Source organism: Xylocopa sonorina, chromosome 9 (genome assembly GCF_050948175.1).
Source record: "Xylocopa sonorina isolate GNS202 chromosome 9, iyXylSono1_principal, whole genome shotgun sequence".
NCBI classification, from domain to species: Eukaryota; Metazoa; Arthropoda; class Insecta; order Hymenoptera; family Apidae; genus Xylocopa; species Xylocopa sonorina.
In genome coordinates, this window is record NC_135201.1 from 9,895,622 (window position 1) to 9,916,008 (window position 20,387).

Genomic DNA, 20,387 nt, shown 5'->3' on the forward strand with positions numbered 1-20,387 from the left:
GAGGGAGAAAGAGTGAAAAATTGCGAGGGAAGAATGGAAACACGGGAAGAGCGAACTGCGACGAGGGTGGATTGGACGGAGGGGTTGGAAAAGCGGTTTCCGTTTCAATTACAGGGCCGCGTGCCTGCCGTTTTGTACGGCGTTGTTTCACGTGCGCTCTATCGATCGACAAAGGCCGCGTATTATGTTTTCTCCCGAGCGACGATGTAAAGAGATTTCACGGGGAATATCCGCGGGAAATGAGCTTTTATCGCGCCTGCCCTGACTTCTCGCGGCCGATTCTCGTCAGATTCGCTCGTTTCTCATCGATTACTCTGATCAGTTTTAAAACAGGCATCACAGAGGATATTATAAAATATAGAATATATTTAGAGGGATGTCTTGATATTCGCTATGCACTCTTTTCTTCATAATTATAGTCCTTATACTGTAATTGTAAAAATTGCAAAGAGTATGGTAGAAGCAGAGCTATTTAATCAGAAAGGCTTGAACAGAAATTGATCTGACGTTGCGTCAATTTGCAAAGAATATGCGACGCTCGAGTAGAACAGAAATCTCGCTGACGAAAAGTGGAAGTGGTGAAGAAAAAAATGCAGTGAATGGCGATCGTGGGCAAGAGAGAGGACAGATCAAAGACCAAAGCGAGTCCCTTTCCAGCCGTTTACTCGACGGGACCCACCCCTTTGAAGCTTTTTTCAATCAGCCCTGGTTTTTATGAAAATCAAATGACAGCCAAAGCACTCGTGGCTGAAAGTCGAAACGGAGATTGCATTCGCAGACAAAGACTCTCTCTTTCTCTCTCTTTCTCTGTACAGAATCGATTCCCTCGATAAATAAGGGATCGCGATTCTCTCGCTGCGTGACGATCAGATCTCGCCTTTTTCTATTCGCTTAAGCGCGCGGCGGGGGAAGCTTTGAATATAAATTCGAGGGAAATTTGCTCGCGACACCAGCCCCGTGGAATCGATACAGAGGGTTACACGCGAGGAATGCGAAGGCTTTATGGCGAGGCAGCGCAATATCTGCCGCACTTGCACGTTTTCGCCAACCACCGCTGCCGTCAACCCCTTCACGACTACCTCTGCTCACCCAATATCAGTTATTTTGAAGAAACGACTCCTCTGCACCGACAACCACCCCCCACTGAAAGTCGAGAAAGTGCGTCGAGTCTTCTCGCACGAACGAAGTATCAATTCTCGAACGATTCTCTGCTTTTCAATGAGATTTATGATCAGAATGAGTGGTGAAAATTTGTTCTTCAGACATAGCGATTAATAATCGAAAGGGTTGATTGGATGCCAGCAGATTCTTCAAACGAAAGACCCTCACTGCAAGTCGAAAAAGTGCATCGAGTGTTCTCGCACGAACGAAGTATCAATTCTCGAACGATTCTCTGCTTTTCAATGAGATTTATCATCGGATCGAGTGATCGAAATGAAGGGTAAAAATTTGTTCTTGACAGATAGTGATTAATAATCGAAAGGGTTGATTGGATGCCTGCAGATTCTTTAGACGAAAGGATCGTAAACTTTTACTTGTCTCAATTATTTTTCTTTCTTCTCAAATTTCTCTATCTCTTTTTTAATGTAATTGTAATTCAATTTACTAAAGTTACATCACTCTTATGAAAAGAAAAGCATAATCGTCCCGTAAAAATTTCTTCTTCAAACGTAGCCATTAATAATCGAAGGGGTTGATTGTACATCAACAGATTTTTTAAACGAAAAGCTCGTAATTATACGAAGACACGTTGAATTTTTACTTGTCTCAGTTACCTTCTTTTCTTCTCAAATTTCTCTCCCTCTTTTTTAATAGAATTGTAATTCAATTTACTCTCGTTACATCATTCTTATGGAAAGAGAGGCATAATCGTCGCGAAAATAACCGCGGTGGATAAAAATAAGCAGGCTTTTATTCATCGACACCGTTCATCGTTGATTAATCGTCTCCGACAGGTTATCGACGTCCATCGTTAACCGAGGCACGTCGCAAAAGGGGCATTTACACTTTATTCTCCACTGCTGAAGCCCAACATGCGTGTTCGAGCGTGATAGCCGCGTGGAACGCGGATGCATCCCCCGTACGGTCTACTTAATCCTTTCCGCGTGAGACGGTCGCTCATTAATCGCTTGCAGAGGGGGTTAAACGATTCCTCGATCGGCACCACGCCAATTAAAAAGCTACCACCCTCGCGAGTAACGCGCGCACCCGTTCTTTTCCTTCTTATGTCGAGAGCTGCTCGATTTAAGTGACGATTCTCTTCAATGACTCGACCAAAGGATTTTTTGTGGTACCAAGGGTGCCAATGAAATTTACTTGACAAGAGTCAATGCATTCAAGAAAGCGGAGTATTCCTTACAATTTGATTCTAGAAAATTTTCAGCTTATCTCGAGGGCTGCTCGATTTAAGTGACGATTCTCTTCAATGACTCGACCAAAGGATTTTTTGTGGTACCAAGGGTGCCAACGAAATTTACTTGACAAGAGTCAATGCGTTCAAGAAAGCGGAGTATTCCTTACAATTTGATTTTAGAAAATTTTCAACTTATCTCGAGAGCTGCTCGATTTAAGTGACGATTCTCTTCAGTGAGTTCTCCAAAGGATTTTTTGTGCTACCTAGGGTGCTAATGAAATTTACTTGACGTACTGAAGAGTCAACGCATTCAAGAAAGCAGAGTATTCCTCAGAATTTGGTTTTAGAAAATTTTTAGCTTCAAATTCGATAAGAAGAAATTGGAGAACGGATGTCGAAGGATATACCTAGCGAAGGGTGCTAATGAAATTTAGTTGACAAGAGTCAACGCATTCAAGAAAACAGAGTATCCCTTACAATTTGGTTTTAGACAATATTCAGCTTCAAATTCGATAGAAAGAAATTGGAGAACGGATGTCGAAGGATACTCTCAGCAAAGGATGCTGCTGAAATTTACTCGACAAGAGCCAGCGCCTTCCAATTACACTTCAAATACTATATCTCTCTCCAGAAACATAGTATCTCTCACGATTTGATTTTAGAAAATTTTCAGCTTCTAATTCGATAGAAAGAAATTGGAGAACGGATGTCGAAGGATACACTCAGCGAAGGATGCTACTAAAATTTACTTGACAAAAGTCAACGTTCTCATCAATAATCTTTCATAATTTAATTTTAGAACATTTTCAGCTTCAAATTCGATAAGAAAAAATTGGAGAACGAATGTCGAAGGGGTGCTACTGAAATTTACTCGACAAGAGTCTACACCTTCCAATTACACTTCAATTATTGTATTTGATTTTAGAAAATTTTCAGTTTCAAATTCGACATAAAGAAATTGTAAAATGGATATCGTCTAACTTGTCTCACTTCACAGGCCAGTGAATTTCCGTGCGCTGTACGAGTTCGTCGATCTCCACCAGGACGGGGACCAATACGGAACGGGGCCCTGCTCGAGGATCTTCTACAGCCGGAATCGCGATCATTATCCTGACCGTAGATTCCAGGCGCCTCGCGACATCTTCCTCTACGGTCGCGGTGGCGCGAAAAATATCAGGTGAGACCAGTTTTATATTACCCAGAACGCTTTCTCGATACCGTAATGTCCTTAAGGCTGTGGACGCTGTTCACTATGGCTCTGCAAGCCTCTAGATCAGGCTACTGAATGTCTGCTATAGTTCGAAAGAAGATTTACTCCTTTCGAGATCGTTCTCCCTTCTATGTAACCCTTATCTTCTCGCAGCTGTTCCTCTTTCGAAGAAAAGTACCATTTTTTATAGCCATAATTCTTTTTTTAGTAAAGAAGGAAGAATTCGATTTGTGAATTATTGATTTTTTCGAATATAGAGAATAAATGAGAAATTTAAGATAGATGGAAGGTTCTAATTGCTTTTGGTCCAAAGTGGCTACCCCTTGAACGCCTTTTAGACGCGCAAGATCTCACGATTTCGAGCGAGATGCTGATAAATAGTCCCTTTGTGCATTGTGTGAGGAAAGTGCGAGCTATTTTCCCTTTTTCTTCTAACATAAGATGGAGGATCATCCTTGTGTGAGGTTCTTCAACCCCTTCGAAGATCTTCCAAATGAGTCCACTCATGACACAATATTATATTTCTCAAATCTCTTCAATTTACCAATCTCTAAAATGATAATATAAAAAAATTCGAATCATACCTTAGTTCCTTAAATAATCCTTATAGTTCCTTAAATCAAACGAAATCCCTTGGAATCTACTCCCTTTCGCCCCTATAAAATTTGTTCACCCCTTCTCAAGAACATCGACACCAATTCGTCGAACGAGAGCCCCATAATAATATAAAAAAATTCTCCTCTCGCCCCTAAAAAATTTGTTCGCCCCTTTTCAAGACTATTATTATTAGTTATTAGTTCCTTAAATAATCCTTAATCCCTCTAGTTCCTTAAATCGAACGAAATCCCTTCGAATCCACTCTCTCTCGCCGCCTAAAGAATTTGTTCACCCCTTCTCAAGACCATCGACACCAATTCGACGAACGAGAGCCCCATAATAATATAAAAATGTTCGAATCATCCCTTAGTTCCTTAAATAATCCTTATAGTTCCTTAAATCGAAGAAATCCCTTCGAATCCACTCCCTCTCGCCCTTAAAAAATTTGTTCACCCCTTCTCAAGACCATCGACACCAATTCGACGAACGAGGGCCCCTCGAACGCACCGATGTTTCTTCTTTCGTCAACCCTTCATCGATCTCGTCCGCGACGAAAGTTTCCTCGGCCAGCCATTAAGCTGGTGCTTTATGGGGGTCGTAAAGCGGACTTTACGCTTTCCTTTCCTCGCGCTATCGCGACAGGCGATTACACACCGCCCGTTCCCCTCTCTCGAGAGTCTTCCACCCCGATAAGAGGGATGGCCAGCGATCGTTATCGACGATAAACGCAGCCGGGGCTTTTTTTTCACCGCGCGTTCGAATGGAGTTCCATTGTCGACGTTTCGCGGATGACAGACTGTCCCGGATGCTCGCACACTTTGCCCACAAGGGTTTATTATTACGCGTCAGCGAAGGGTGCGAAAATGGGACGACGCGTGGCGGGTTCGTCGGGTGCCATTAACGGTTTGCGACACGATTTCGCGCGTTCGTTTGGATGTATTGTAATTGCAGAAGTTGGAGATGTAATTTGAGAGCTGTTCGTTAATTAGCGTTGTGATATCAGCTTGGTGATTTGATGTAATGGATCTGTGATTTGATGAGACTTTGGTCGAAGATTCTGTGGTCTCAACACCTTCTTATTGCAAGAAATTAATTATTTATAGAACCTTCCACTAATTTATAGAGGTCCACTAAATTTTTTAATCGTTGTGATATCACCTCGTTAATTGGATGTAACGATTCTCTGATTATATGAGACATTGGTCTCGGATTCTTCATCGTTTCTATAGTCTCAACCTCTTCTTATTACAAGAGATTAAAAAAGAAGGAAACGAACCTTTTCTTACTATAAAAACAATATTGGTGATTCGATAAGATCTATTTTCTAAATCTGAAAGACATCTCGCAAGACCTGCAAGGCTCAAAATGTTAATCAATTCACGATAAAACAAAAAAAAATAAAAAAAGAATATCCTTAAAAGAAGAACTCCATTCGTAGAAACTCGTCGAGCAATCCTCGCAAAACCCCTCTATGGGACGAATTTTCGTTTCAAATCCCAAAAGATTGGGCAAATGAAAAGAAATTTTTGCATTTAAACAATTTTATTGCGATGTATTCACCTTGTGACGTTGAAGTTTGAAGTATTTTGCGAAATTTCGATAAATTGGAATGTGACTTGAAAGTTACACAGGCCCATAGAGAGTTAAAGAAACACGTGTACCGATCTCGCGTGTGGATCGTTCGATTCACCCCCTGGCTGGTCGATTAAACGGTTGCACCCTTAGCGACCTCCTCGACGCGGTTATCGATTATCGACCCCTTTGCGTGGCCGACCGGCCATGTAAATTCGATTAAGCGGCACGAGTGCAGGCTAGAACGGGTTTTCCAGCTGCGTGTACCGATTCGAGGGCGATCACGACGAGATCGTGAAGCTGCGGTTCAACAAGCTGCTCAACGGAAACCGCACGTGCCGCAGCGTCTCCAACAAGGACTTCAATCGGCTGCTCTGCGTCGGATCCGAGAATTTCTCAGTGAAGGTGAGTTTATCTATCTGAACAGCACCCATGGCGGACCCTTCGATGGGTGTCTTCGATGGGTGTCGCTCACTTCTCAGTGCAAACACTTTGAAATACCAAAGCTTTTGAGAGCTTTCGTTTTAGTGCTGTTTTTTGACGATCGACTCCATTTTATTATTTGACTTTAATCTTCTACTCTTTTATTAAGTTACGTCATTACACGTTAATTTACTATGCTAAACTAAGTTAATTTACTACACGTGTTATAGATATAAATTTTTTTTATAGAAAATTACTTTGCTTGGAACATTAACTAATTTATTGATAATTTGATGGGTGTCGTTCACTTATAGGTGCAAACACTTTGAAATATTGGAGATCTTTAATTTCATTTCCGTTTTTCGACGCTCGACTTAATTTTATTATTTGATTCCAATCTTCTACCCTTTCATTAAGTTACATCACAATTTACCACACGTGTAATAAATATTATAAATTTTTTTATAGAAAATTACTTTGCTTGGAACACTGGCTAATTTGTTTCCTATTTGATGGGTGTCGTTCACTTCTGAGTGCAAACACTTTAAAATACCAAAGTTTTGATTCTAATCTTCTACCCTTTCATTAAGTTACACAGGAATTTACTACACATGTTATAAATATTATAAATTTTTTTTTATAGAAAATTACTTTGCTTGAAACACTAGCACTGAATATTCGTGAAGCACACGACGCAATGCTTTTATCGTACCTTTAAGGGTTCGCAAGCTCGCAATTTGGGGTGGTTTTAATCTAATAAAATAAACTCGTAGCCAATTATAATTCACGATTTGAATAATCAGCAAGATTCTCGTCTATTAATTAAGGAGCGTTCGTTTTATACGTTCTACACCCCCGGTTCACAACGGCGGAAGACCAGTGTTTCAATTAATCTTCGAGCAAACTTCGAACGAGGAACCCTGGCTCGTTTTATATTCGCACAACAGGAAGCACTGGAGCGGCCATTCGTCTTTCGTGAATACAGTTGTTAACTCGTGGAACAACTGCGCAGCCATTGCGAGCTTCGAATCAATTGTTGTCTCTAATAGCCGCGAGTTTATACCAGCAATCCCACAAAACGCTCAGAACAGTAATTAACATTTAGATTTCAATGTCTTCTTAATTCGAAAAAATCAAACTTGGCGCAGAGACACATTCTGGCAACGATACAAATGGCAAAGAACGCGTTCAACACCAACAGCTCGTTTCCTGAAGGAACGTACATCAATCCATACCAAACAAGCAACAGTTTTAATCGAAACTTTCCCATAAAACGATCGAAGAAACCACTATCGATATAGTCGCGACGTTAAGTATCGCTGTTGGAGGCGAACTGTAATTAATCTGACCAGCGTTTCTATTGGGAACTCGACCGGAAAAATGGCACGAACGACGATTGTGGCGGTCGGGAGTGTCGAGTGCCAGCGCCAAAACCGATCCACGCGATCAAATAAATCTGAAATTCCGATCGAAACTGCGAAGCCTTCGTTACGTACCCTGGTTTTCGTTATTCGTACGAGTTCGTTATCGATTCTGGAATTTGTGGCGTCCATTTGTGGAAACAGGGGTTGCTCCTCGTATTCCTTCGAATTTAAATCGCAATTAGCAATGCCACCGCCCATGAAGAGCGAGTATGAGCAATTACAATAATCTAGTCGATTAATTGATCGACGAATCGAGCACTGAGATCGAATTTTGCTCGATGTTTACAGGTGCTGGATCTTCCATGGACGAATGCGCCGCCCATACAGAGGGACTGCTTCTGCTCGAACCGATCTCTGCCTATGAACGTTAAATCTACTTCGAACATCGTCGAGGTGCACTTTACAGTGCTGTCCATGGACGCGTTGGACGACTACAATAATTTGTTCTTCGAGGGCACCTGGGACTTCGTGAAGACCAGCCCCTGCATGCAGAAATGGAGGGTCAGAGGGCCATCTGGAGAGATCAAGTATAAGGCGCCGATCGTTGATGAAGATGAGGTACCATTTTTTTTCTAAAGAGTTTTGAGTGGGTTTGTAACAGCTTTCTGTTTGAAAGAACGAACTTTTCAGAATGTGAACCTTTAGTTGGACCATCCTTTCATTTATTCAAATTTGGAGTAGGTTTGCGATTTCTGTGAACATGATTCTAATTGGAATATCAGATTTGTGAGTTTATGAGTCGCGAGAAAGATCGAAATATACCTCCATTTGAAAGAGCAAGCGTTTCAAAATGTGAACCTTTAGTTGGACCAACCTTTTATTTATTCGAATTTGGAGTAGGTTTGCGATTCCTGAATTTGATTCTAATCGAAATATCAGATTTGCGAGTCTATGAGTCGCGAGAAAGATCGAAATACACCTCTATTTGAAAAAACAAGCGTTTCAAAATGTGAACCATTAGTTGGACCATCCTTTTATTTCGAGTTTGAAGTAGGTTTGCGATTTCTATGAACATGATTCTAATTGAAATATCAGATTTGTGAGTTTATGAGTCGCGAGAAAGATCTAAATACACCTCCATTTGAAAGAACAAGCGTTTCAAAATGTGAACCATTAGTTGGACCATCCTTTTATTTCGAGTTTGAAGTAGATTTGCGATTCCTGTAAAGTTAATTCTGATTGAAGTATCAGCTTTTCGAGTCTATCAGCCGCGAGAAAGATCGAAATACACCTCTGTTTGAAAGAACGAACATTTGAAAATGTGAACCTTTAGATGGACCATCCATAGAAAGAGTCTCGAAGGGTCGTCGTTGATCGTTTTCAGAAGAATTGCGAGAAGCATCCGTGGCTGATCGACCCAGGCCCAAACCAGTACCTCTACGTGAAGATGCACGGAACCATAATGTCGAACACGAGCAAATGCGCGACGGAGAATCGGATCGTGGTGCACACTGGTGGCGCGATCCACGTGTCTGTGTGCCCAAAACCACCTGCGGAGTACAGACACCACGTGGTCGAGGTGTTCAGCGACGGCTGGGCCGTCAGCAGCAACGCGGCGATCCTCGCGCCTGGTCAGGAACCCGTCAGGACCATTGCCATCGAGTTCATCATCAAGGAACCGGATACGTACACGGTCACGTGGCTCGAACTCAGCAGAAGGTGAGAAAGAACGTTACGAAATCTTACAGAATCTCGTTTAAGGAGGTACCAACTATCACAACTTTGAGGAGACAACTCTTAGAATTTTTGAATACTTTTACTAAATCTTACTCACTACTTTAGAATTTGTAAAATCTAAAGAATACTCAGAAATCTTGCTCAGAATTTCTCACGCTTTCACAATAAAAAATACTCAAAAATCTTCAGAATTTCTCACGCTTTGTCAATAAAGAATGCTCAGAAATCTTCCTCAGAATTTCTCACGCTTTCTCAATAAAAAATACTTAGAAATCTTCTTCAGAACTTCTCACGCTTTCTCAATAAAAAATACTCAGAAATCTTCTTCAGAATTTCTCACGCTTTCTCAGTAAAAAGTACTTAGAAACCTTCCTCAGAATTTCTCACGATTCCTCAATAAAGAAAATTCAGAAACCTTCCTCAGAATTTCTCACGCTTTCTCAATAAAAATACTCAGAAATCTTCCCCAGAATTTCACACGCTTTCTCAATAAAGAAAGCTCACAATCCTTCTTCAGAATTTCTCACGCATTCTCAATAAAGAAAACTAAGAAACCTTCCTCAGAATTTCTCACTCTTTAAGAAGATACCACCTACTACAACTTCAAAGTGCCATCTCTTAGAATCTTAGAATATTTTCACTAAATCTTCCTCACTATTTCAGAATTTAAAAAACCTAAAGAAAACTCAGAAAACCTACCTCAGAATTTCTCACGCTTTCTCAATAAACAACGCACTCCATCACTACATCGTACAACCCAGTTGTACCACTAAAAAGAACCATCAAAAGCACACCTCTCAAGATACAATTTTACCACAGAAAAAAACATACTTCTATACTATTTATACTATATAAATTTTACCAATTTTCGCTGGTAACCACCGAATTAACCCCTCTGAACTGGCCAAACTGTGCACGCTCGAGACAATCCACTTGTACCTTATACTGCTCTAATTTTTCACCCTCGACTGCAATCTAGAATCGAAAACAACAACGTAAACCCAAAAAAAGCAATCGTTTCATAGATATTTACCATTAACATGTGAAAAACTGTGCCTCAAGGAGTTAATCGCGATTTTTCTCTGATCGCAGACCATCGGTAACAGCGACAGCAGGCCTGCAAATGCCTCGCGATTGCGAGCAACGATGTCCCGAGTTGGACGCGTGCATAAACGCCTCCCTTTGGTGCGACGGTGTCTCCCATTGTCCTTCAGGATACGACGAGGCGCTGACCCACTGCTCGATCCTTCTGAAACTACCGCCGCTGCATCTGGCGCTCTGCCTCCTCGCGATCGTCACGATCCTCGCGGTGATCCTGTTCGCGGTGTGGCGGATCTGCAGGCAACGGGCGAACCGCTCGATATCGCAGCACCGGCTGAAGAGCATCTCGTCGGAGACGGCGATCATCGACGGCAAGGAAGTGATCTGCTGACACAGCGACAATTCTGTGCGGTACGTCGAGGTCGACCGGGTGACCACCGTGTGACGATCGCCCACGGTGATCCCGTTGGTCGCGCGCCGTGGCGTCGTCGCGTCCCGTTTAGCGTCCTCTTGAAGGCGCCGCCCTCGCACGACGCGGCGACGCCATCCGCCTCCGCGTAACGCGCAGAACTGCCCTGGCATTACTTCGTAGGAGACCTAGATTAAACGTTCAAAGGACTGGTTTGCTGCTCGATCGGATGGACGGTCGTTGGTGATACATTCTCCTCTTCGGACGCGAACTGGCGTCCTCGTGGTGGTTTCTTTGCAATTTTCTTTTCTTTTTTTTTTTTGAGGGTGTCTTGTTTTCTTTGGAAGTTACGTTTGGTAAGTGGAGGATTCTGTGCGGGGTTTTTGATGGGTTGAGACGCTTGAGTGATTGTAGATGCTTCCATTTTGGGACCCAAGATCAGTGCTGTTCGTAGATCACACATTTTATTAATTCTTGCTTCTTAATATTGGTTTCAGATAGAGCAGTGATGTGTTTCAGGTTTTAGAGCTGGTATTCTTTTATTTTTTTATATATCTTTAAGTTGTTGGTGCTTCTTTGGGTTCCTTCTTTTTATGGAAAGTCTGCTTTTTTTTTGGAAGTTACGTTTGGTAAGTGGAGGATTCTATGTGAGGTTTTGATGGGTTGAGATGCTTGAGTGATTGTAGAGGTTTTCATTTTGGGTCCTAAGATCAGTGCTGTACGTAATTTACATGTTTTATCGGACTTATTGCTCGGTTGAATGGACGTCGTTGGTGAGTCTCCTCTTCGGACGCGAACTGACGTCCTCGTGATGGTTTCTTTGGAATTTCTCTTTTTTTTAGGGTGTCTGGGTTTTTTTGAAGCTGCGTTTGGTAAGTTGAGGACTCTATGCGGGGTTTTGATGGGTTGAGATGCTTGAGTGATTGTAAATGCTTCCATTTTGGGACCCAAGATCAGTACTGTTCGTAGATCACACATTTTATTATAGAGCAGTGGTGTTTCAGGTTTTAGAGCTGGTATTCTTTTATTTTTTTATATATTTTTAAGTTGTTAATGCTTCTTTGGGTTCGTTCCTTTTTTAGGGTGTCTGGGTTTTTTTTTTGACGCTACGTTTGGTAAGTGGAGAACTCCCTGTGGGGTCTTAATGAGGTTGAGATGCTTGAGTGATTGTAGATGCTTCCATTTTGGGTCCTGAGATCAGTGCTGTATGTAGATCACACATTTTATTAATTCTTGCTTCTTAATATTGGTTTCAGATAGAGCAGTGGTGTGTTTCAGGTTTTAGAGCTGGTATTCTTTTATTTTTTTATATATCTTTGAGTTGGTGCTTCTTTGGGTTCCTTCTTTTTATGGAAAGTCTGCTTTTTTTTTGGAAGTTGCGTTTGGTAAGTGGAGGATTCTATGTGGGGTTTTGATGGGTTGAGATGCTTGAATGATTGTAGATGTTTCCAATTTGGGTCCTGAGATCAGTGCTGTTCGTAGATCACACATTTGATTAATTCTTGCTTCTTAATATTGGTTTCAGATAGAGCAGTGGTGTGTTTCAGGTTTTAGAGCTGGTATTCTTTTATTTTTTTATATATCTTTGAGTTGTTGGTGCTTCTTTGGGTTCCTTCTTTTTTTGGAAAGTCTGCTTTTTTTTGAGTCTACTTTTGGTAAGTGGAGAACTCCACGTGGGGTTTTGATGGGATTGAGATGCTTGCATACTTGTAGATGTTTCCATTCTGGGACCCAAGATCAGCACTGTACGAAGAACACACGTTTTAGCAATTCTTGCTTCTTTATATTGGTTTGAGATAAAGCAGTGATGTGTTTCAGGTTTTAGAATCCGTGTTTTTTCGTTTTTTGATTGATCTTCAAGTTGTTGATGCGAATTTTAGAACCGGTAAGCATTTGTTTGATTACAAGAAGGCACTGATTTAGACTAGGAAAGTCACAGAAACGCGAGAGATCAGATTGCTTGAACGAGGACAATAAATAATTCAATTTTTAACGATATCGTTTCGCCAGTAGGATTCTGACCACTAAAAGCGTTGAAAAATCCGTCATTAAACGCGAAGAGGAGAACAAAATGGCTGTCCATTGCGTCGAGCGTGGAGCCAACAAGAAATACTCGCAACACACAGTCGTTCGATCGTTCGTCAGGAGTGAACTCGACGAGGATAGGAAACACGATTTTAAACACGAGCTCCATGGCTCCTTCTCTCCTCTCTCTCTCTCTCTCTTTCTATCCTCTATTCTCTCCTGCTTCCTTTTGGTAAACGCGCGAGATCCTCTGTAAAATACTCGATCGAAGTCGCGCGTGTTCGGATGAACTGTCTCCAGTTTCGTCGCGATCAACGCGAATTAATAACGATCTTCAAGTCATTTTACTGTTTCGTGTATCGAACATTGTCGATAGACACCATTCTCTAGAGAAAAACAGAGACAGACGAGACACAAGCGTCTAAAAAACGCTTCTAACACCCTGCAACATGGCAATCCGCCTTGCGTCAGACGTTTCATCGAGTTCGACTACTGGTGCGAGAGAAATGGTCGACCAGAACTACTTGGAACTTTTATTTCTGCGATTCTGTCGCTAACTAACGATAAAATACGATCTAATCTGCGTTTGTTTAACAGAAAACGATTGTTTCTTGGCAAAGTTGCATTAAAATGTTGGAATTCGAAGTGAGATTGCCATAGTTTCAGTGTCTTGGCAAAGTTGCGATAAAATATTGGAATTCGAGGCGAGATTGCCACAGTTTCAGTGTCGCAGTCTGTAAAATGGCAAAATTATGAGATCGATCGAGAGTTAAATTGGTTTCTGTTGATCACGACGAGACGATCCGATGCGAAATCGGACACTATACTAGATACTGACCAAACGTTTCAAGTGATTACCGTTTAGACGACTTAAATGACACTGTCACGCTAGCGATAAGAGGAAGGACTTCAGGAAGGACGAGTACGACGAAGACGACGTAGAACTATGGTAGCCTGAAATTATGTGATACACACGATGCTGTTTTCCGCGGAGCTGTGCTCCGTTTAAATAACGATTGTTACACACTGGAGGCAAGGGGATCGTCGCTGTTAGTGGATCGACCACGAGGAACGGTCGATCGTTTCAGTTTTTCTTTATTCCTTCACTTTTTTTCCTTAGAAGCGTAGAGTAGACGCCGCGACGACACCCGACAACTTGTACACCATGTTCATACTTGTACATAACTGATTATCTACCTATTTCTATCGGGTAACACGTTCGCGCACGGGTCTCTGTTCGCAGCCACAATTTCCTTTCTCGAGTCGCGAAAATTTCGAAACCTTCGTTCGAGAGTTCCTCTGAGAGCTCCTCTGAATTAAACGTTCCAAAAAGCGTTGCTGATCGACCTCGAAAATCGCTAAAAAGCCTGAAAAATTGAAACGTTCCAAGAAGCATTGCTGATCGACCTCGAAAATCGTTAAAAAGCCGCAAAAATTGAAACGTTCCAAGGACAGCGTTCGTCCTCGAAGATTGTTAGAAAGCTGCGAACAGGGACCAGTCGCGAAACCGCTTCAACTACTAGCAGATAAGCGTAGACGCTCGCGAGCGATAGGATGAAGAAGAGGATCGAAGACACTTTGGAGAACCAGACGAAAAAACGAGGATCGAGAGGAGAATGAAACCGGTCAGCTAACTGAAAGCACCGCCACATCGTTTTCTCGCTGCGTCCGCCGCGCACGCGAGACGACCATCCGTTCTGGGAACGATAAACCCACGGGACGTCCAGCCAACAGGGACGAGAGCCGCACGATCGACGCATTCACCCTCCGCGATTAGTTGTTCAAAGACAATCGTCAACGTGCACGCGTGGTACAGCAATTTTCTCACTCGATTCATTAATTCTGCGTACTCGAACGCTTCAAGTGGATCGTCCAGAGGCGGCCATGTTGAGAGAGTTCGTCAAGCCGTGGTTTCCTCGTCGTGGAGGAGATTTCTAGCGATTTGAAACGAAATCAAAGTGAATCTTCCTTTCGCGAATCGTCTCGACTCTTCTCGCGTGAAAATTTGTAGATTTCGAGTGAGGTTTCGTTAAGTTTTGCAGGCTCGAGGCGATTCCTCCGCGTAGAGGGCGCCACGGTTCAACGAGCGATCGCAATTGAGAGAATAGCCGCCGGAAGGACTTTCTCGTCGAAATGCCACCGGATTTCGTCCTTACGAGAAGACTTGTCCATCCGTACGAACGATATTAAAGTACACGCGCCTCTTGTTTCGCGATATAGTTAATTAACGCTCGTTAGCCGCGTCCCTAGAGTTCGAGCTCGCGCAACGAGTCCGCGTAAGCGAGCTCGAGCGCGAGGACGCATATCCGTCGACGTCTCGTTCGCGTTTCTCGCGTTTACGGGGACCAATGATCGCGAGGACGGTTCCTTGGTTCGTTGACACAATATTCGGCCCGCGTGATCACGATTCGTCGCGACCCACCCCCCAGAGAGTCGAAGACTGACGCACTTTTTTTAGTTTCGCGCTCCCTCGTCGACCACAGATCGAGGGGAACGTGTTATCAGTTCACTGCCATTTCCGTTCCTTCGCTCGAACCCGTCGAAACGTTCCCAATCGAGATCCTCGCGGAGATTCGAGGTCGAATTCACGAGAATCCACCAGTTAATAATAACCAGCAGCATCGATTCGATCGCGGATACTGCTGTCGAATTAGGGGATAATCGCGTCCAGGAACGATTCGTCGACGTTTCGATCTCGAACAGCCGTTTACGAGGCGTTCAAGATAACGTTTCGAACGAGGCGACGAGAAAACTTGGACCCGTTTCAATGAATTCAACGTTGGGGAACGCAAAGAAACGCGGGAGAGGAAAGCAGCACGTAAAATCGAGTCTACAACCAGTCTACAAAATGCAACACTGATCCAGCAAAGATTTACGCGGTACGAAGGAAGGCAGATAACGTCGAGAAGTTTCTCTGGAAGAGAAACGCGAGAGATTTATTGCCAGACGATCGCTCACGCGGCCCAGTTCTCGTTTCGTTCACGCCCACCCTCGCAAAACCCCGCAGCCAGGAGGAATCGCGCGCTTCCGGAGGAACGAGAAGGAAGCGAAGATGCGTCGAGGAAGAGAAAAAATAAAAATGGAAAATAGCGCGGGCGAATCAGCGACACGGTTCTCCTGTTTCCCTCGAAGTGTGACTGTCATCGAAGAAGAAGCTGATCGCGACGAAACGATCGAGCGAACGCCCATGCCTCGCGACTTCGTCGACAACTGTGGTTTCCGGCGCGCGAGTTCCGTTCGCCAGCGTCGAGCATCGAAGCGTCGATAACGAACGAGAGACATTTATGTGGATTTTATCTCTTACCTTTTAATTTTATTGCTCTCTTCACTTCGAATATGATTATTTTGCTTGGCTAGAGTTTCTTTATGGGGCGTTCACGCGTATTTATTGAAACGATTAATTTTGTCATGAAAGAGAGGAAAAATTGGAAATTTGAAGACGAAGAGACTAGAAGTGTGGTATTATTAATATTTCAGGGGTTTTTTTCTTATCTAAGAGTTTCTTTATGGGACGTTCACACATATTTATTGAAACGATTAACTTTATGTTATGAATGAGAGAAAAAATTGAAAATTTGTGGACGAAGACTCTAGAAATGTGGTATTATTAATATTTCAGGGTCTTTTTTGCTTATCTAAGAGTTTCTTTATTGGACGTTCACACGTATTCATTAAAATGATTAATTTTATGCGATGAAAGAGAGAAAAAATTGAAAATTTGAGGTCGAAGAGACTATAAATGTGGTATTATTAATATTTCAGGGTTTTATTTTCTTATCTAAGAGTTTCTTTATGGGACGTTCACACATATTTATTGAAACGATTAACTTTATGTCATGAATGAGAGAAAAAATTGAAAATTTGTGGACGAAGACTCTAGAAATGTGGTATTATTAATATTTCAGGGTCTTTTTTGCTTATCTAAGAGTTTCTTTATGGGACGTTCACACATATTTATTGAAACGATTAACTTTATGTCATGAAAGAGAGGAAAAATTTGAAATTTGAGGACGAAGAGACTAGAAATGTGGTATTATTAATATTTCAGGGTCTTTTTTGCTTGTCTACGAATTTCTTTATGGGACGTTCACACCTATTCATTAAAATGATTAATTTCATGCAGAAATGTGGTATTATTAATATTTCAGGATTTTTTGGATCATTGATGATGTAAATGCATCGTCTGAGAGTCCCTTTATCGAAAATCCTGAAGTATTATTAATATTTCAGGGTTTTTTGGATCATTGACGATGTAAATGCACCGTCTGAGAGTCCCTTTATCGAAAATCCTGAAGTATTATTAATATTTCAGGGTTTTTTGGATCATTGACGATGTAAATGCACCGTCTGAGAGTCCCTTTATCGAAAATCCTGAGGTATTATTAATATTTCAGGGTTTTTTTGATCATTGACGATGTAAATGCACCGTCTAAGAGTTTCTTAATCGAAAATCCTGAAGTATCAGCGATATATGCGTACATCGATCTCTCCAACCGCCCCATTATCGCAACACTAAATCCACGAGTTGCGCCACATCGAAGAATATTGCAGAAGCCCATCAGCCAGCCTCTATCGACCGTCTGATTTAATAACGGATAAAACAGTGGCGCAACTTGGCAGCAAGTCTCAACGAAGCCAATTAGACTGGCACGGAACTTCCCTGAGAGTCTCGAAAAGGCTCTCGAAGGAGATCGAGAAAATCGAATGGAACTCGGCTGCAACGGACCCGCGTGGACGGCGTGTCGGCTGTAAATAAACGACGAGCGACTCGATTGTAAATAAACGTAAATTATACACGTACGAGTTTTAAAATCTAGATCACGAATAACTATGTAGACGATTAGGGATTATTAAATTACGATGTAAAACCATATCCATGAACGCGGTGAGATTGACGAACGGAAAGTCGATGGCAACAGTCAGCCAGCTTAACAGTTTAACCTTCAATTATTTGACATTTCAATCATCCATTACATACCAATTAATTAATATTATTTTTCATACTGTTCCATGGAACAAACGGTGCTCGTCAGTTCTCATTTCTGACGTACAATTTTAAGTATATCAGGGAACAATAATTATTTCTTAATAATACACGATTGATCATTGATCGAAGAAATAAATGATTATTGTTCCCTTAATTACCATCCAAGTTTAAATATCGTCAGGGAATAATAATTATTTCTTAATAATACACACGATTGATCATTGATCGAAGAAATAGATGAACGAAACAATTATTATTCCCTTAATTACCTTCTGAGTCCACTAAATTGTCAAAAGAAAGAGTTGAAAATGCGTTTGCGAGGCTGACTGGGCACGACTTCCGGTAGACGCGCGTACGAATCGACGAAAATTCGCACGGTTCCCTGTACATAACTAAACGTAAGTGTTAATCGCGATAATCGAGATCGAGAAACAAGCACAACACGATTAAGTTTAATAATCGACTACCTGTAAAAAGAAAAGAAAAAAAACGAACGATGTATCGAACGAGCTCGAAGCAGAGGGAAGAAGAACCAGAAAGGAAGACAACAACAGTATACGCAAACACAGAAAACTTAAGAATCGCGTAACTGAGGCCTGTCCACGTATGGCAATTCCCCAAATCGTTTTCTGCTCTTCCTAGCCTGACGATTTTCAAAAAATAAACTAGCAAAAACGTAAAAGTAATCATATCGCGTAGGATACGATACTATATATAGAAAAAGAATAAATTTACAGTACAAAATAAGAGAAAACGAAGTTAAAACAGCTGCAATCTTAGCAGTCGAACGATCACTGCATAGAAATTAATTTTCGTTCGCTGATTAAAGCCCAATAAATTATCATTTCCTCATTTTGTGCTCTAACTTTGTTCGTCAATGAATCGATGCGTAAATAACGAATAATCGAGCACTATCTTTGCTACGATTAACGAAGACAGAGCTAAGAGTAACGATTTGGAGTATCGAGCGTGTGCACGAACGTGCAGGCCTGGTTTCTTTAGCAGTCGCCATTTTGGTGGCTTTCGAACTCTTCCTGAAGACTGCTCGACAGCGTTTGTCGTTCGAAACGCTTCGAAGTCCCGCGATAATCATCGTAATTAGCGGTGAACAACGAACGAGCGAATATCTCGAGCATTCAGCTCGCAATTTGCCTGCCGTTCTTCTCGTACAGCATCCGCGTGGATGCCATCTCGCGACAGTCGTAAATCCTCGACAAGGATCTCAATTTTCGTCGAATACATCCCGTATCGTCGATCCTCCACCACCTTTTATACTCTTCCTTTCGTCCACGCCCTGAATCTCTTTTGTATTCCACGTTTACTCTGTGAATTCGTATCAGCAGACGCTTGGTTTTCGAATTTCGAACGTCTCTAGGTTACACGTAAAGCCATCGTGGCTTTCTTATTCGGATGGCAACGAGAAATCTGTCTCGAACGATTCGTTGATCTCTTGTTTACCGACGTGACACGAGCTATGCGAAGATGCAAGACGCGAAGTACACTGAATAAGAATCTGTAGAACAGCGAAACACCCACGATTTAGACACTGTTGTCGCAAAGAAGTAAGAAACGAACGGAAAACTTGAACGCACCTGAACACAGACGACACGATTTACGGTGAGGAACGATGAAACAGGTCCGACAATAACTCACGCGCGTAGAAGCTAAGCTCGTGCACCATTACATGTTCAGAGTGGCGAGCATTGTGTAGAAATGGTCGTAGATGTATCTGTCAGGCCAAAGACACGTGTATCGCACGAGAGAGAAGAAAGAAAAGAATGAAATGAAACACCTTGACGACTCGATGAAATCCTCTTCTGCGAGGAAACAGCCACAGTGCGAATTAATTCGGTGCAGTAAGGAATCTTGCTTCAAATTATGAGATATCGCTATGGTAATTCGAGACGACGACTTCGAATAGCCAGCCCCACGATGAGAGGTCACGTCGTTTGTGCCTGAACGACACTTCTACGGGACGAATGACGAGTGATTGGGGATTGGCCAGACGTAAAAGAAATTCGAACAGAATCTCCGGAAACATGCTCACACGACATGCATATAGTTACTAATTATACCATTATTGATTACCGATTCGAGTATCGAGTATGCGACATTTTTAATAAATTATTTTGAAGATTGCTTGGCTTGTTCGTTTTAATAAACCTTGTCACGACACTTCCTTCCTTCTCTTGCGTTATTATAAAGAGTGGTTCACTGTTTATCTAACAAACTTTTTGGCAGCTGATAGTAGACCTTAAAAGTAATAAAAAAGTTTATATAAGTCTATGTCCCAATTGCAAAAATAGCAGAGAAAATTGGGATCTTTGTTTCCTTCAGAGAAGGATCCTGTCACGACACATCCTTCCTCTTTTGCGTTATTATAAAGGATAATTCACTGCTCATCTAACAAATTTTTTGGCAGCTGATAGTAGACCTTAGAAGTAATAGAAAAGTTTATATAAACCTAGGTCAGATTTGCAAAAATGGCAGAGAAAATTGGGATTTTTGTTTTCTTCAGAGAAGGATCCTATCGCGACACATCCTTCCTTCTTCTGCGTTACTATAAAGAGTGATTCATTATTCGTTTGATAAATTTTTGACAGCTAATACTAGATCTCAAAAGTAATAAAAAATTTTATATAAACCTTGGTCTCAATTGCAAAAATGCC

The 20,387-nt window shown here is 41.9% G+C and overlaps 1 protein-coding gene across 5 annotated transcripts in view; it reads left to right on the forward strand.

Moving 5' to 3' along the window:
- The window catches only part of LOC143426990 (uncharacterized), a 316,082-nt gene that overhangs the window by 254,230 nt on the left and 41,465 nt on the right, over nucleotides 1–20,387 (forward strand). For 3 of the 5 annotated variants that reach the window (XM_076900771.1, XM_076900770.1, XM_076900773.1), the window contains 5 exons: nucleotides 3,351–3,530; nucleotides 5,990–6,137; nucleotides 7,868–8,137; nucleotides 8,904–9,238; nucleotides 10,349–10,899. In XM_076900771.1, coding sequence (XP_076756886.1) covers nucleotides 3,351–3,530; nucleotides 5,990–6,137; nucleotides 7,868–8,137; nucleotides 8,904–9,238; nucleotides 10,349–10,688 — 1,273 coding nt within the window. In that variant the 3' untranslated portion in view covers nucleotides 10,689–10,899. Of the gene's footprint in view, nucleotides 1–3,343; nucleotides 3,531–5,989; nucleotides 6,138–7,867; nucleotides 8,138–8,903; nucleotides 9,239–10,348; nucleotides 10,900–20,387 lie in introns of those variants that run through there. The other 2 variants (XR_013102232.1, XM_076900772.1) reach the window with 2 other exon arrangements.